The 16156-nt window shown below is 44.3% G+C and overlaps 1 protein-coding gene across 1 annotated transcript; it reads right to left on the bottom strand.

The window, feature by feature from the left end:
• Positions 1 to 415: 415 nt before the first annotated feature.
• Positions 416 to 4823, bottom strand: GNGT2 (guanine nucleotide binding protein (G protein), gamma transducing activity polypeptide 2). Its single transcript, XM_015409237.1, has 2 exons — positions 4740 to 4823; positions 416 to 541 (listed from the first exon to the last, which is right to left on the bottom strand). Exons 1-2 carry the CDS (start codon positions 4821 to 4823, stop codon positions 416 to 418), a joined length of 210 nt encoding a protein of 69 aa, XP_015264723.1.
• Positions 4824 to 16156: the final 11333 nt, after the last annotated feature.

Raw genomic sequence — 16156 nt, 5'->3', positions numbered from 1 at the left:
CCCAAACCAGAGACAGCAATCCTAGGTGTTGCCGTTTTAAAAGGGAATACCCTGTGCTGTGCTGAGTCTATTTCAAGCTGGTATCTACTGGGAAAAAAGAACACCTATAAGCTAGCAAACTCAAAAGCCTACACTTAAAAAAAACAAAACAGCAATGAATAGCTAGGCGTCTCTGAGGAACTTGCAACAATTGCAGCATATTTACAACATGGAAGTCCTCTTTAGCAGCTGTCTTCTTGTTTCTTTGTCTCAGCGGAGACCTCTTCCCAATTCCATTGTTCTGTGGGAGGCTTAAATTCCAGCAAAGAAGTCCAATAGTTTTATTTCTCTTGTGGAAGATCATTTAAGCTAGAATGAGAGAGTCCAGGTACTGTGTGAGGAGGGCAGTGAAGATCTTGTCTCGGGGGGGCCGGGGTCAGCTTATTGTACAGCCTCCCTTCTCCTTAAATGGGTTCTTGTCTTCTGGGATGGGCTTTAAGAGAGGGTCTTCTGCTGAATTGGCCTCTATATATTCTATGACTTCCTTTGCTGTCTTGGAGATCTGTGTGAGGGGGGGGGGGAAATAAGCGTTATTCTGGTGTTGCTGAGGTCTGCCCCAAAACTCTGTAATGTCTGAGGCAGAAAATACGTACGAGATATCTTTCCTAATTAATTTTTATAAGGTATATTGTATCAAGAAGCTGTCTTGACAAGCTTCATTGAAACAGACAGGAGGTGCTCTTGGAGAGTTCTTGTTCCTCTCAATGGGGCTTACTGGGGTTGCCAACTTCCAGGTGGTGGCTGGAGATCTCCTGGGGTTACAACTGATCTCCAGGTGACAGAGATCAGTTCCCTTGGAGAGAATGACCACTTAGGAAGGTGGAGTCCATGGCCTTATATCCCACTGAAGTCCCTCTACTCCCCAAACCCTGCCCCCTCCACCCCCAAAATCTCCAGATATTTTCTAACCCAGAGCTGGCAACCCTAGGCTTACACTGGAGAATGTCCCTTTTTTTTATACTCCATGGCCTGTCTCCCACTTGGCCATTTTTAATACTGCCCCAAATCCATTCCCACGAGAGCTGGAGGGGAGGGCTGAAATCCAGAACAAAAAACTGATCAAGTCCTCCAGCAGTCTAACAAAATAATGATTTGGATCCCCTGAACAAGTTCTATGATTCTAGACAGACTCTGCCACTGAACCCGCGTCCTTGTCTTCTAGCACTTCTGTTTGCTCAAGGTCTCATTGAAGACCTCTGATCTTGCAGAAATGGGAGTTCCAGCGGAAGAGGAAGCCACCTCTGTGGCAGAGCTGTCTGGCATATGCAGAACTTGTTTTTATTAATTAATTAATTAAATCTAATTTATCAACCACCCTCCCTGGTGAAACCAGGCTCAGGGCGGTGTACAATACAGTTATATAAAACATTGATAAAACAAGTTAAGATTTATATAAGGTAATAAAGACATCATAATCTGAAGAACAAATTTAGAGTCCAGTTTTATTCAAGGTATGAACTTTTGTGTGCATTCATACCTTGAATAAAATTTTGTTGGTCTTAAAGGTGCCACTGGACCTTTAACGTGGTTGACCACCTGGCTCTATAATAATTTGATTAATTGCTTACAGATGGCGCTAAAATCCCAGCCATGCTGCTATCTCATGGGAGCCAAGCCTATATGTATAAAACATGCTCAATGAGCATGCCAAAGGCAATGGCTTTCCACTTATGGAAGGATTTCCACCTGCTGAGTGGAAGTGTTGGGCCTCTCATGGCAGCCCTAAATGCTCCCAGAAATGCTGCTCCTTGGGGACAGGGAACCATCAAGACAAACATTTGGGGGGCATTTTTTGCTCTGTTGGGTTGGGGAAAAATACTTCCTGGGCAGAGAACCGTCCATCAGCAGAAATGCTCTGATGGATCCAACTCATTGTACTTCCGACCTTGCGTTCTTCCGGCAAAGTTATTCCCAACGTTTCCCTTAGGCTGCTTCTTGCCTATGAGCCTTGTATCAATGTTTAGCCACAGACAGAATTTATTACATATTTGGGGGCTCCTTTCGAAGAAGACCCGGTCCCTGTACAAGAGAAAAACTCTCACTGAAAGGAAGCTACTGTCATAAGACCAATAGCCAGTTGTACATGTTTATAGATTCTGCATTAAATCTCTTTGCCCTGACTGGATGGCCCAGGCTAGCCTGTTCTTGTCAGATCTTGGATGCTAAACTTCTTGGATGGGAGACCACTAAGGAAGTCCAGGGTTGCTGTGCAAAGGGTAGGCAATGGCAAACCACCTCTGAAATCTCTTGCCTTGAAAATCTATGGGGTCGCCATAAGACAAAATGATAACTGGGTCAGTTGTGCTTCATAAACATTTCCTCTGCTGTCCAAAATCCACTTTGTGGAACAGCTGCCTCACCTGGGCTCATGGAAGGGCCACCCCCCGGACTGAAATTCAGCTACATTAAGGAAGTGCGTCTATTTAGGGTTCCGATGTTAAACCCATAAAGAACTCTGTGGGGCCTAGTATTGGTTCAACCCATTTAACAAGTTGGGAACTTCAAACTTCTACGTTTGGATAGAATTTTAGGCTGTAGTTGGATACGGGCGCTATCACTGCAATCGTTGCAAGCATTTGCAATTGGATTTTCCTGTGTGGGCAAGAAGATCTATTTGCAAATGTCTGCTGCTGTTCCCTCTAAGCTGAGTTAGCGTGAGCTAGCTCACCGTTTTTCAGCCTCTAGCTCACAGATTTCTGCCTTAGCTCAGGAAGGAGGGCTCCAGAGCAAACTAACTGATGCAGTAGCTAAAGCGCTTGCTCACAACTATAAAGCCAGCAGCTCACAACGTAGGATTTTTGCTCACCAGACTCCACAGCTTAGAGGGAACATTGCTAGCACCACAATAGGACAATATCCATGGATGCAGCCTTAAATTTACTTTTGAAGGGAAATTCCTGAGTGAATTCTCCTAGTTTGAATTTGCTTGCAAAAATCAAAACCAACATGGTTTTCATGTGACTTAAACTATCGTACAGGACTTTTTCTTGTGTGTTTGAAATGTTTAAGGATTTTGCAGTCTGGGAGCTGTCTGCTTGAAACAACCAACAACCTTTGTTATAGTAAGTAGGATGTAATATAGTCCACCAGGAGGCTCTCCTGCGCAAGCCCTATTTGAGTGCTTGGGAGCTGTCAAACAGCATCATACACTTGCATAGCTCCCGTTGATTTCAGTAGACTCGGGGTTGGATCCAGCTAGCTTTTTGCTGGTGCAAAGGGAAAGCTGGGTACCTTTCTGACCACCTAAAAAGGCTATGCTAGGGAATCTGGAACCTGCATGGACAAAACACATGTGGGATGAAGTCTGTGGCAAGGGAAGGAAATTGGGTGAGAGTGCGTGAAAAACCTGGCAGAAACACTGGATCCAACTCTTTGTGCAAGAGAATGTCCTAGTGGATTGGTGCTTTCTTGTGTTCCGTGTCTAGAAAAAGCCTAAAGGTACAACCAGATGCTCGGTATAAAATTCCATTTTGCAATATCTTGGGAAACTTTTGATGCCTTTTGGTATATGATAAATGATGCAATCTTAAGAAACACTGTAAATCAGTCATATTTGAATTTTGTTTACTAAAAAAAAATGAGGTTGGATCTAGCAGTCTGTTAGCAGAAGGTGCTTACGGTCACGGATCTTTTCCAAATTATCCTTCTCCTGTCAGTCCTTTCCAGCCCCAAGAAAATTTATCCCCTGGGCCATGGGACCGTGTGAACCAATGGCCATGCAAGTGGCAGGTTGCAGTGGGGAGAAAGAAATGGACAAAGCACCCTATATCTTTCTTCCACAAAGCTCTGCTGATGGAAGAGGGAGGAGTTTTCTCTTGCTGCTTAGTGCAGTTCCACAGGCAAATCCCATGACCTTGGGAATAAATTTTCCTGGGGTCTGAAAGGACTGCCAGGGAGAGGGGGATGCAGGAAAGACCCACAATCCTTGTGTCCATGGATTGCTGGATTCAACCCATTGCTATTATTTTTTATTTCAGTGGAAATCAGTTTTTTTATTGAGTGTACCACTCATGCATCCAGATGTCTTTGTTGGTATTCTATAAATAATGCAATCTGATATTATAGATGTGCATTATGCATGTTTTTGTAGATTCCCCTGAAGAAAAATGTCAAAAGCACTGGGGATTTTATTTCTAACAGCCAAAGAGATGTTTACAATATTAAATGTTTGCATCTTTGAATGCGTCTCTTGTGCCCCTCCCTCCACCCCAGCTATTTTATCTCATCCAGCAAGGAACTGTGTTTCTTTGAGATGATTTTTGGATGGACTTGGATGGATTCTGTATTTCAGTGAGAGAATGAAGAAAGTGTACAGAATGCAGCTTCCCAGAGACCACACTATAACAGTACCGCTGCGATAAAATTAAGCTAATTGCCTGCTGGCATTTTATGGAGAATTAGACTTTTAAAAAATACATTTTGTAATCTCCAGGACTGATGAAGAGTTATAGTGACCTCAAAAAATTGCACGTCTTGTGTCAATTTGGTTGGTTTCTAATACAAGGTATTATCCAGACTTTGTTTTTGGTTTTGGATTCAGCATGGACCAATATGGCTGTACAACCTTTGTATTTTATGTATAGCCTAAGAGAGTTTACCACTCCATTCTGCTTGACAAATGTCGTGTGTAACTCATGAAACTTGCGCATACCAGTTCCAACTGGTTAGCCTGAAAAATGGCAGCATAGAGAAATGTTTACCAATTGCCTTTCAGTTTTTGTTTCCTTTTTCAGCTGGTCTATTTGCATTTTCAAGATCTCTTTTTCAGTCATGTCCATCGCCATCTTGACCTGCAATCCAGACATAAATCCACGTTAGCCATCTACATACATCTTTTGAAGAACACCTCTGCGACACAGGAACATATAAACACTTATCTTCACGGATGCTGAATATGTGGTTGGTCATCAGGTCAAAAGCTTAGTTCCATGAGTCACATGATGCCTTTTTAAAAAAATCTACCTTTTATTTATATAATATAACAACAATTTACAGTAGCTAGACCCAGAAGCATATCTCCTTAATATCTTACCAGAAGGGATTAAATATAATGACCTATGTGTGATATTGTATATTCTTACTAGCTCTAGAATTCTCTTAGCGAAATGCTGGAAATCAGAAAAAATTCCAGGTAGAGAAGAGTTAATTACAGAAATTATGGAAATTAAAGAAATGGATAAACTAAATATGATACTGTTGGCAAAAGATGAAAATCTGTTTTTTAAAAAATGGCAGAAATTAGATGGATGGATGGATGGAAACAAATGTGTAAAGAATCTCCAAAGGATACTTTGTATTAAAAATTTGGGTTTTGGAATTTTTGTTTTGGAAAATACATAAACTATTTTTAAAAAACAAACAATTTACAGTAGCACATACTATTAGGAAACCACAACAATAACAACGTAATTACAAACACAAAAAGCATGAGCAATAAGACCAAACAGCTATTCAATATGTAGCTATAACCTTCAAATTATTAGGAAGTGCCTTTTAAAAGCTTACTATGGCTTTCTGTACTCCTTCCTACTGGCTAATAATTTGCTTTAGTCTTCCCCCTCCCTTTTTTATCTATTTACAACTGCATTTTAAAATTGGACTTAGCGTCATTCCACATGGGCTTGCAGCAAGCGAGACACGCATTGTGCTTCAGTATAATTTTTAATGGAATAACTATGATTGGATCCTGCGATCATGGTGGGATCTTCCCTGCCTCCCCTCCCCTTGTGTGTATTAACAGCCACATGAGTTGGGTGGAAATGGCAGGGAGGGAGGTGAAATCACTCCTTTATTCCTCTTCTGTCAGGTGAACTCTGCTCATGCAAGAGGCAGAAATGGTGGTCGCATTCTCTTCCCCCTCTCCACTGCAGCAGCCTAACATTGCAGCTGTTTGTACATACTGAGCCATCCACTCCCAAAAATAAACTTTCCTGGGGTTGGAGGGGAGATCCTGCACTATCAGACTATCAGTTTGGGTTGGACCCAAACCAATTTGCATTTGGAGCAATGGGGTTGGGCCCAACCAGCTTTTCTGCTAGTGAAAAGGAAAAGGGGGTTCCCTTTGACCACCAAAAAGGCTATGCTGGGGAACTGTGGGACCTGCATGGACAAAAGCCATGTGGGACAGGGGCTGTAGGAAGGAAGAGAATTGAGCGAGATTGGGCAACAAGTGGGTTCGATCCAGCCCATGGAATGTAGAACAGATGGCTTACACATGTTTTCATTTAATCTGGTAGATGAAATATCTTGGGCTATATCTTGAACATGTGGGAAAGGGGGACACAATAGCCTTTTTAGTGCAAGCAGGCAGTGATGAGTAACTTTCATGTTTCCACTTGTGCAAGGGCGGTTGTCCACATGGGAATCTTCAGTGAGATCCAACCCTGAACTGGTAAGAAGTTACTATCAGCCCGGGTTCTGTGATTAAATTTTGGTGCAGAGCTGCAGTGTCCTAAACTTTGGGGACTTGGGTCATGATGACATTATTACATACAGAACTGGGTTCTTCTGTTACTTTTTATAATGTGGGAGCCAAGTCTCTTGGGCATCTACTAGAACTGGGCCAATGAGGACTTCCAGCATCTCTTAAGCGACACAAATCTTGGTTTAACCAATTACTTCTATATTTAAGCAGCTTATTCAAAGGCCTCTTATGGCCATATGTCATTGCCTTGGTAGCTGTTCCACAGTATGCATGCAAAAGTGTTCAATGTTTCCATGACTCTAGCCTTTCTCAGAGGTTACCTTTGGGGCTACCCAAATGTGTATCAGGAGCAAATGTTACCTACAACCCCCCTGATAATGTGTAGTCCCTTTGTATGAAGAGGTTTTCATGAAGCTCTCTCTGAAGCTGCAGATATGTGATAAAATGGTGACAGTGTATATTGGGAAGATCACAGGTAGCACAGGTTCCTGGTAAGCACACAATGGATAGCCCCCGAGCATAACCTCAGAAAAAGGCTTAGGACAAGGGGAATTGTACACCTGGAAACAGGCAAACACCTGATGTCTTGTCTCTCCACCTGCTCCATACAAGCACCTACTGTTGTCCTCCTACTAGACACTTGGACTGGTTTAGCAGTATTTCCTTCTCCATAGTGGATGGTGGAAACGGTTGTTCCCTAAGGGTCTCTAACAAAGAATTCTGAGCAGCCTCTTCAAACTACAATTCCCACAATTCTTCACAGTTAAAGTGGTATAAACTAATTGTACATTTGTAGGATACACAGGTTTTTTAGTCACCTCCTGTGACTTCTTTCTCTGTGTCATTTCATCCTCCTCCATCCTTGCACGAGTCAACCATGGGGAGCGGGGGAGGGATACTTTATCTAACCTGCATTACCTAGATGAAATAAGCTGCTACAGCCTTTCTATATTAGTATTTATATTATTGTTTTTCTATTGTTTCCTTATGTAAACCGCCCTGAGCCTGCCTCAGCGGGGAGGGCGAGGTAAAAGTCAAAGTAATAAATAAATAAATGTAAATGGAGTCCACATCTAAAGCAAATGATTGGGTAGGATGAGTCTCATAATATGTGTTCATGTTTGTACAATGCAGACATTGGAAAGGCAAAGGAAAGGAACTGTTCAAGGCAAAGGAAGAGAATGTGGTTTCATGGGTGGTTGGTTTCATAACCTGCAGCAAACCAGTACCCCAGCGTAGAAGCATCTGTAATACCAAGAGTCTTAGGATAAAACACTTCCTCAATTCTTCTTCTTTGGCTGGAGGTTCGCAGGCACAATGGGTTTACAAGAACTTTCCATGTAGCTAGCATTTTAGCCAGAAAGGAAGGAGGGCTAACTTTAAATGTTATGTATGTATATAACTGACTTATTGTGGCCCCAGTGAGGGGCTTTCAAAGCAAGTGAGAAGCAGAGGTGGTTTGCCATTGCCTTCCTCTGCAGAGACTTCCTTGGTGCCAAGGACCAACCCTGCTTCGTGTCCGAGATCTGACAGGGTCAGTCTAGACCCATACAATTTTACATCCGTAAAATGTTATACCACTTATAATCACTCCCATGATTCCACTTCTGATCAAACACATCCAGGTAGCCAATCCAAGTTCCTGCAGGGTCCTTTACTAATATTTCAGCAGCACCGATTTACAAGCAAATTCTTCTAACTCCAGTTTGCTTATCAAAAAATCCTCATGTCTCCTAATTGGATTCCCCTCTCCCTCCGGCCACAAAATTAAGGATGCTTTTAAACCGTTCCAGGATTTAGAAACCTGAGCCACTTTTTCATTGCTGAATGTAAAGACAAGAACATTAAGATTTAGTGTTTTGAAGGGGAGATGTGGAACGGCATGATATAACCAGATCTCATCAGATCTCGGAAGCACAGCAGGGTTGGCTCTTGAATGAGGGACCCCCAAGGAAGACTGCAGAGGAAGTCAATGATAAACCACCTCTGCTTCTTACTTGCCTTGAAAGCACCTCGCTGGGGACGTCACAACTTGGCTGCAACTTGAAAGCACAAACGAAAGTATTGTTTTAATGATGACACCTCAAAAACAAATTTCAAAAGTGGAATGTGAACATTTTCAAAAAAATTTAAAAAATGAAAATTCTGAAAGGTTGCTGAATTTGGAATTCGTCCAAAACGTAATTTCAGACGAACGACACATGCCCAAGGGATAAGCCAGATGATAACTTGTACATTTCTTTCCCAGCGTCTGGGCGCTGAAATCATGAGCGAATGACTTTGGGGGAGAGGAAAAGGGCTGTTTAATCCTTTCCCTTCTGCCCATTTTTAATACTTTGCCATCTGGATGAGCCCTGAATTGTCCCGCACAGAGAACAGCAGAGCAATAATACAGGAAGAAGACAACCAACTTCTAAGCAATTCCATAGTCCCCATTCTAGAAAATAACCAAAGCACCACTAGACAGCATATAAGCTGCTGAATCTGCAGAAACGACAGTGCTTATTGTGCAAACTCGCAGTACATGGAGTACATCTTGGTGAAGTGTGAAGTTCTGGATGTGCAACTGGGTTGCCTGATCCGGTCTGGTACATCAAAGCTGCTGGCTGATAACATTTTCAGAGCCTTAAAGAGATGGGGGTCTGTGGTGGGCACCCTCACCCCACTATCACTCTAGGTAAAGCAGTTTGGAAGGATTTTGTAGCGTCTTAAAAACCTGCATCAGCCAATGGGACAAACATAGTGCGCGTGTTCCCATTATGCAACAATACCCCTTTCTGTTCTTCTTAAAACTACTGCTTTCTGCTCATGCAAATCTGCTTATAGATGCCTGTTTTCTCTTGCTGACTGCAACAGATTTAGGGTATAAGGTTGCAACTCTAAACATACCAACTTGTAAATAACTTCCTCTGGAGAAAAAAAAAAGATACTTTCTTCCAATTTCTTTAAAAAAAGAAAACATTCTAAGGAGATCTCTGTAATGTATCCAACTGCATGCTTAATTGATCTTTTCCACCGCAGATGGTCAAACTTACCGCTTTTGATGAGTTTTCTTCTCCCAAGTGCTAAAGTGTTCCAGAGAGAAATCTGCTGGCTCTGGTGGAATGAAGTTGTCTGCCGCGTTCCTTTCTCTGCTCAAAGACGTCTTTGGCTTTCGGAAATGGCCTGCTTTTGGAACTGATTGTCTCCTGTCCTTAATCTGATAATTAACTCAGCAATTTAAAACTGGTCAGGTGTTGAGAATTAACCTCAAAGCTCAGGGTAAGTAGAGGAGGGAGAAGAGATAGCAGATGGCGCATTTGCAAAAAAAAAAAAAGATGGATCAATTGATCCATCAGAGCTACAGAAGACCTGCATTCAAAGACTGCCAAGTTAGTCCACTGGAGTCAACCTTCCAGTTTCCAAGACCCTCCAAAGCCATCAAGTTGAGAAGTTCCAATTCTTCTTCAGCACCATGTGCACAACCCGCTGTGCATACCATGTGCCCAGCCCAGTCAACTCTTCAGTTAGCTTATGAAGGGTCAGAAGAGCTGTTGCAAAGCCAACATGTGGTCTTCTCAGTCCTCAAAGCTATTTCTCTTCCAGTGCAGGGGGAGACATTGCTAATAACAGGAGAATACCGCACTGCAATCCTATGCAGCGGTACTACAGTCTAAGCCCATTGACTTCAATAGCCTTAGAGTAGACTAACTCTGCTGACATTACATCCAGCTCAAAATATACTGTTAAGTGCCCTCCACACCTGAGAGGAGATAATTAAGATTCTGTTACTTCTCACAATTATAAAAAAAACACCTTTAGACATTTATCTGCTATTTTGACATATTTATTGCTTTACAGCTGTTGACTGTATAAACTTAACGTGCCATTTAGTTTTGAATAAACCTTTGTGGGTCTTAAAGGTGCCGATGGACTGTAAATTTGTTCTGCTGCTTCAGAGCAACATGGCTGACTATCTGGATCTATCTACCTAGGATTGCAACTTTATGCTCTGAGCCATAAGGAGAGTACACTTTCCTTGCTGTTAAACAGCTACGAGACAGTGCTTCCAGGTCAGAGCGGGCCATTTGCAGGAGGCTTGAATCCCAGCCTTTTCACTTCAAGAAGTTAAATGTACAGGTGCTGGCTTGCTCACTAGGGATGCCAGCCTACAGGTGTGACCTGAAGACCCTCCAGAATTATGCCTTATCTCCAGACTACAGAGATCAGTTCGCAACATGGCTGACCATCTGGATCTATCTGCCTAGGATTGAAACTTTATGCTCTGAGCCATAAGGAGAGTACACTTTCCCAAATCTCCAGGAGTTTCCCAGCCTGGAGCTGGCAACCCACCCCCCTCATTACCCACTGGTGGGCAGGGGGGACCCGGCAACCCTATCACCAGTGTTCCCTCTAAGCTGAGTTAGTGTGAGCTAGCTCACAGTTTTTTAGCCTCCAGCTCACACATTTTTGTCTTAGCTCAGGAAGGATGGCTCCAGAGCAAACTAATTTATGCAGTAGCCAAATTGCTCGCTCACAACTTTAATGCCAGCAGCTCACAAAGTAGCACTTTTGATTAATAGACTCCACAGCTTAGAGGGAGCATTGCCTATCACTCACATCAAAGTCAAATTCAAGTTACATATGCAGTCTCTGCAGCCATTTGGTAAGGTGTAAGGTTACTTCCAGTATCTTCCTCAGCAGAATTACACCCTTCAAAGCCCACTGGCTTTAATGGCTTTATGGCCAAACTTTATGATTTTTGATGTGTGGCACCTGGGTTACTTTATTTTAAAAGCCTGAGGGGGGCACTATTTGTCCCTATGGGAGATGCTCCCCAGGGCCTTTGGGCTGGGGAAAAAAAAGAGAACAAAAGAAGAGAAGAGAGAGGAGAGATTGGATTTATACCTCACCCTTTACTACCCAATTGTGTCTCAGAGCGGCTTACAAAATCCTTTCCCTTCCCCTCCCCACAAGAGACACCCTGTGAGGTAGGTGGGGCTGAGAGAGCTCTTGACAGAAACTGCTCTTTTTCAAGAACAGCTCTTATCAGGTCATCCAGCAAGTGCAAATGGAGGAGTGGGGAATCAAACCCAGCTCTCCCAGATTAGAGTCCGCGCACTTAACCACTACACCAAACTCCAAAACTCCAAAAGAACGTGGGGCAGAGTAACTTTGCCAACCTCTAGGCTATGGAGATCAGTTCCCCTGGAGAACATACCAACAACAAAAGGGAATTATACAGTATGGTATAACCAACACCAAACACACTGTGTAATGATATTCATGGTGACCCTGGCTTCTGCCACGCCCCCCTCATTAATTATTCAATGTGTGTCCTTTTACTACTAAAATGTAATAATCCTGCAAAGGAGCACCACTTCCATCACAAATAATCCATGGATATAAATAAATCAAAGAAATCAAAGTCAGTCCAATATAACGTCCAAAGAATTCAGTCAGTGCTGGCATCAAGAATGTAGCACGAAACGATGTCTCCAAAACAGCCTGGAGAGCATGGAGAGAGTGGACTCTGTGGCTTTATATCCCACTGAAGTCCCTCCCCTCCTCAGGCCCTTCCCTCCCTAGGATCCAGCCCCAAATCTCCAGGAAATTCACAACTTGAAGTTGGGAACCCTAGGGCAGAGGCAGAAGTCACTTCTTCCAAGCGCCATAGTCTGGATCAGAACCAGGGCCCTGAGCACTTAGGAATTAAATTTTCAGCAGGGGACTTGTGGCTGGCATGAGACTGAGTCAGTTTGGGAAACCCAGATGTAACCGGAACATAGTTTGGCCCTTAGAAGGGGTTATCTCCATTTAGGATTACACTTGGAGTTGGATGCTGTTCGAGAGATCAGGCCTGTCCTCCTTATTCCAGCCCAAGGCCAGTGTCTCCTGCCCCTGCAGAGATTTATGGTGTAATCCTAAACAGCTACACCTTTCTGTCCGTTCTGACTCCAGTGGACTTACAAGGGTGTAGCTCCATTTAAGACTGCAAGGTTAGTATCCAGAGTGTCTCCGTTTTGATTGACAAGAAATATATTCTTGGTAATTAATTTCTCTTTTAATGACAAACGTGGAAATAGATCGTCCCTGTACTAAATTTAAGCCTGTAAGTCCATACAAGTCATGAGATCCTGACTGCTGGCTTGGCCTTTCCTGCCGTCAGACTGCAATTCTGAAGACACTTTCCTAAGAGTAAACCCCACTGGGATGCCCTTCTGAGCAGACCGTTTTAGGATTGCATCTCAGACTGTGCTGATGTCGGGAAGCTGCCGCAATAATATAGCAAACCAGCAGATGGATGATTGGGGATTTACATTATTTTATGAAAAGGGCCAACAGCCCACTCAAGAATGGAGGGAGGAGTCTGAGCTTGTGAATAATTCATTGGCATTCACTCCTGTCATTTTAGGGGGGGGAGGGAGCATTAGTCTGTGAGCAGCACTGGGAAACATCCAGCCAGGTTTTAGTGATCCATGCAAGGTTGGCATACCCGTCCAGTTGCTTCCTTCACATTCACTTAGGTAGGGGGCATAGCTTGGTGGCAGAGCCTCTGCTTGGCATGCAGAAGGACTCAGGTTCAATCCTTATCTTCTCAAGTTAAAAGGATCAGGTAGTAGGTGATGGAAAAGGCCTGAGATCCTGGAGAGACACTGCCTGTCTGATTAGACAGTATTGACCTTGATAAATCAATGATCTAAGTCAGTATAAGGCAGCTACATGTGTTGTTCATGTGTTCACAGATAACAGTTACAGGTCCGCCGTGACCTGGATAGTCCAAGCTAGCCCAATCCTGTCAGATCTCGGAATCTAAGCAGCTGGGTCTTTGGGTGCGGTCACACGGTCCTTTTGATCGGGGTTCGCCGCTGTTCCCTCCCACATTTAAGTTTGCTGATCAGACAGGTGAATCCCACGCCGAAGCGTGGCTCACTCCCACAATGCTCCCGGGTTTTCCTACCCCTGGGAAAATCAAGTATTTTCCTGGCACTTGCACTTGGAATGCGCGATTTCACGCATCTGGACAGCCATCTTTCACAATGATTGCGATTAGGGCCGTCTGACCGCTCTTTGGGTTTGTTTTTTTTAAAAAAGCTTCCGGTTCGAGCACTTGGGCAAACATGCGCTTAATAAATCCATTATTAACCGTTATTTTTATGTTCATTTCTCTGTTTAAAGATAATATGACAGCTCCGGCAAGCCGCCTGCCCGACCAGCCCCAGAGCGGCAGGAAAAGGAAGACCGTCCGAGAGGGCTGCTGCACTCAGCTCGACTCATCAGGGCTTCGGCGGAGCCTCCACCGCACTGAGTCCCTCCAGGCAATCCTGCCAGCCACGGGGCAGGCTCAGGCTGCTGCTGTTATCTTTAAACAGAGAAATGAACATAAAATAACGTTTAATAATGGATTTATTAAGCGCATACTTGCTCAAGCGCTCAAACCGGAAGCTTTTTTTTTTTTAAAAAAGAAAAAAACCCATGGGTAATGCATGGCAATTTTCCTTAGGAGCTGGCAGGCGAGCGGGTGGTGGAAGAGGGGGGGGGCGGCTGCATCTAATCATCTAATCAGCCCAACCCAAAGAAAAATGTTCCTGATTAAATTAAATTAAAGCGGGAACAAAGCAGAATTACCTTCCTGTGTGACCACAGCCTTCCTCTTTTCCTGCTGCCTCCAACTTTTCCTAGCGTTATTGCCTTTTTCTGGCAAGTCTCGTCTTCTCATAATGGGACCACACTGGCACTACGCATTTTCTTTCTGGTGAATCTCTGTGCTTTAGTCTGATGCTTCGCTGCCACAGTGATTCCCGACACAGTGCCTCCCCGTGTGTTTTCCGGGCACCCCCTTGCTTGCCCCCCAAAGTGTGCCTCCACCAAAGTGTAAAGAGCCAACCATCACTTTCCTCCACATCATTGTAATAGGAGTGAAGTCAGTCACAAAATGTGGGGAGATTCCAAGCCAAGCACCCTCCTATGATGGAGGCAGATGTTTGCGTGTTGTGGACACAAAGGGGATATTTCCTGGGCTCTTCTGGAGCGCCTTCTGCACATAGGAAGTAAAGGGAAGCTGGGCTTACCTCTTTGCTTTGCAGAAGGGAAGCTGTTCAGTTCAGCTTAGGAAAGGAATAGGAAGTAGCCACAGGAAGAGGTTTTGAACACCAAGACGTAAAGTCTGTGTCTGCGGCTGAGCTGATTATGTACGGCTGGGGTGCACATACCTGAATGAGATGAGCTCAGCACTTTGCTACTCAGTCCACCGGTAAGAAGTGTCCTGAAATTCCCTAGACTTTATGGTGGACAGCTGTAATGGGCAGCTATGTACATTGAGGCCATTTTAGATGTGTAGGCATGACGGAATGCTTATGTCCTATTTTTATGGTTATTGCAACCTGGTGTTTCAGGTAGGGTTGCCAACTCTGAGTTAGGAAGTTCCTGGAGATCTGGGGGGTGGAGCCGGCTGGAGAAGGTGGGTTTGGGGAGGGGGATCCACCCTCCAAAGCAGCCATTTTCTCCAGGGTGGCTGATCTCTGTCATCTGGAAATCATTTGTAATTCCGGGAGGTTTCCAGGCCTCACTGGGAGGTTGGCAACCCTAGTTCCAGGTCCCTTGGCTCATACCCCCAAGAAGCAGCAAGCTGGCACCAGGAAACCCGCTGGTGAGCCCCACATTGGGGACCTCTAGAGGGAAGCTGCCCTAACCGCCAGAGCAGATTACTGTAACAGGTGCTGCGGAGGGATGCTTTTGAAGATGACCTGTAAGATTCAACCAATGCAAAATGCATCACTGGGTTTTTCTCAGGAGCTAGACAGCTAGACCATATGCCACCTGTGCTTCAACGTCTGCATTGGTTGCCTACTTACATCAGAGTCCACTTCAAGATGCTGGTTCTTACCTTCCATGGCCAGGGACCCTTATACGTAATAAACCACATCTCCTGATGGACTCCAACCTGAACAGGCTTCCTTGGGCTCTCCTTCTTTGGAGGTTTTCAGACAGAGGCTAGATGGCCATCTGACAGCAATACTGGTCCTGTGAACTCAGGCAGATCATTAGAGGGACGGCAGGAAGCGTTGCATCAGTGCTTTGTTCTTGTGGCCCTTTCTTACACGCACAGGGAAAAGAGGAAGCAATTTTTCTCCAGGCCACTTTGGCCTGGGATCCTGGAGGTTTTTTGTCATCTTCTGGGAATGGAACAGGGGTCACTGGGGGTGTGGAGAGGGAGGTATTTGTGAATTTCCTGCATTGTGCAGGGTGTTGGTCAGCTGACCCTGGAGGTCCCTTCCAACTCTATGATTCTATCCATTGCATTCCTTGAATGACCTCTTTGCTGTCCTCTTGCTTAGATCAGTCCACTCATCCTCAGCCAAAGGAAGGGCATTTTCACGAGTGCATTCATTGTGACGGAATGGCCTGCTTCCTTTTTTGGGCTTCCTGTTTTCCATAAGGAGGGAGGTGGAATGGTACAGTAAAGCCTGAACCCATCAGATTTCAGACTCTAAGCTGGGTCGGTACTTGATGGGAGATGACCAAGGAAGACGTTGCAGAGGAAGGCCACAGCCAACCACCTTCTGCTTGCCTTGAAAACCCTATGGGGTCACTTGAGGGCACTTGACAGAGAAGCATTTCTCACAGGGCATGTAAAAATGGCCTTTTCCAGAGATCTTAGTTTGGAGGTTAATGGTGCTAGATTTTGTGGGCAGAAAGCTGTAATTTGCTTAT

The sequence above is a fragment of the Gekko japonicus genome, unplaced genomic scaffold (assembly GCF_001447785.1).
Source record: "Gekko japonicus isolate JY-2015 unplaced genomic scaffold, Gekko_japonicus_V1.1 scaffold240, whole genome shotgun sequence".
Classification (NCBI taxonomy): Eukaryota; Metazoa; Chordata; class Lepidosauria; order Squamata; family Gekkonidae; genus Gekko; species Gekko japonicus.
This window is presented reverse-complemented; position numbering and strand designations above follow the sequence as displayed.

Bases quoted from the DNA above. Each gene is read 5' to 3' on its own strand.
- GNGT2 (XM_015409237.1), bottom strand. From the start codon at position 4,823: ATGGCGATGGACATGACTGAAAAAGAGATCTTGAAAATGCAAATAGAC. The intron at 542-4,739 runs GTAAACATTTCT...CCCCTCACACAG, and splicing joins CAAAAACTGAAAGGCAATTG to ATCTCCAAGACAGCAAAGGA.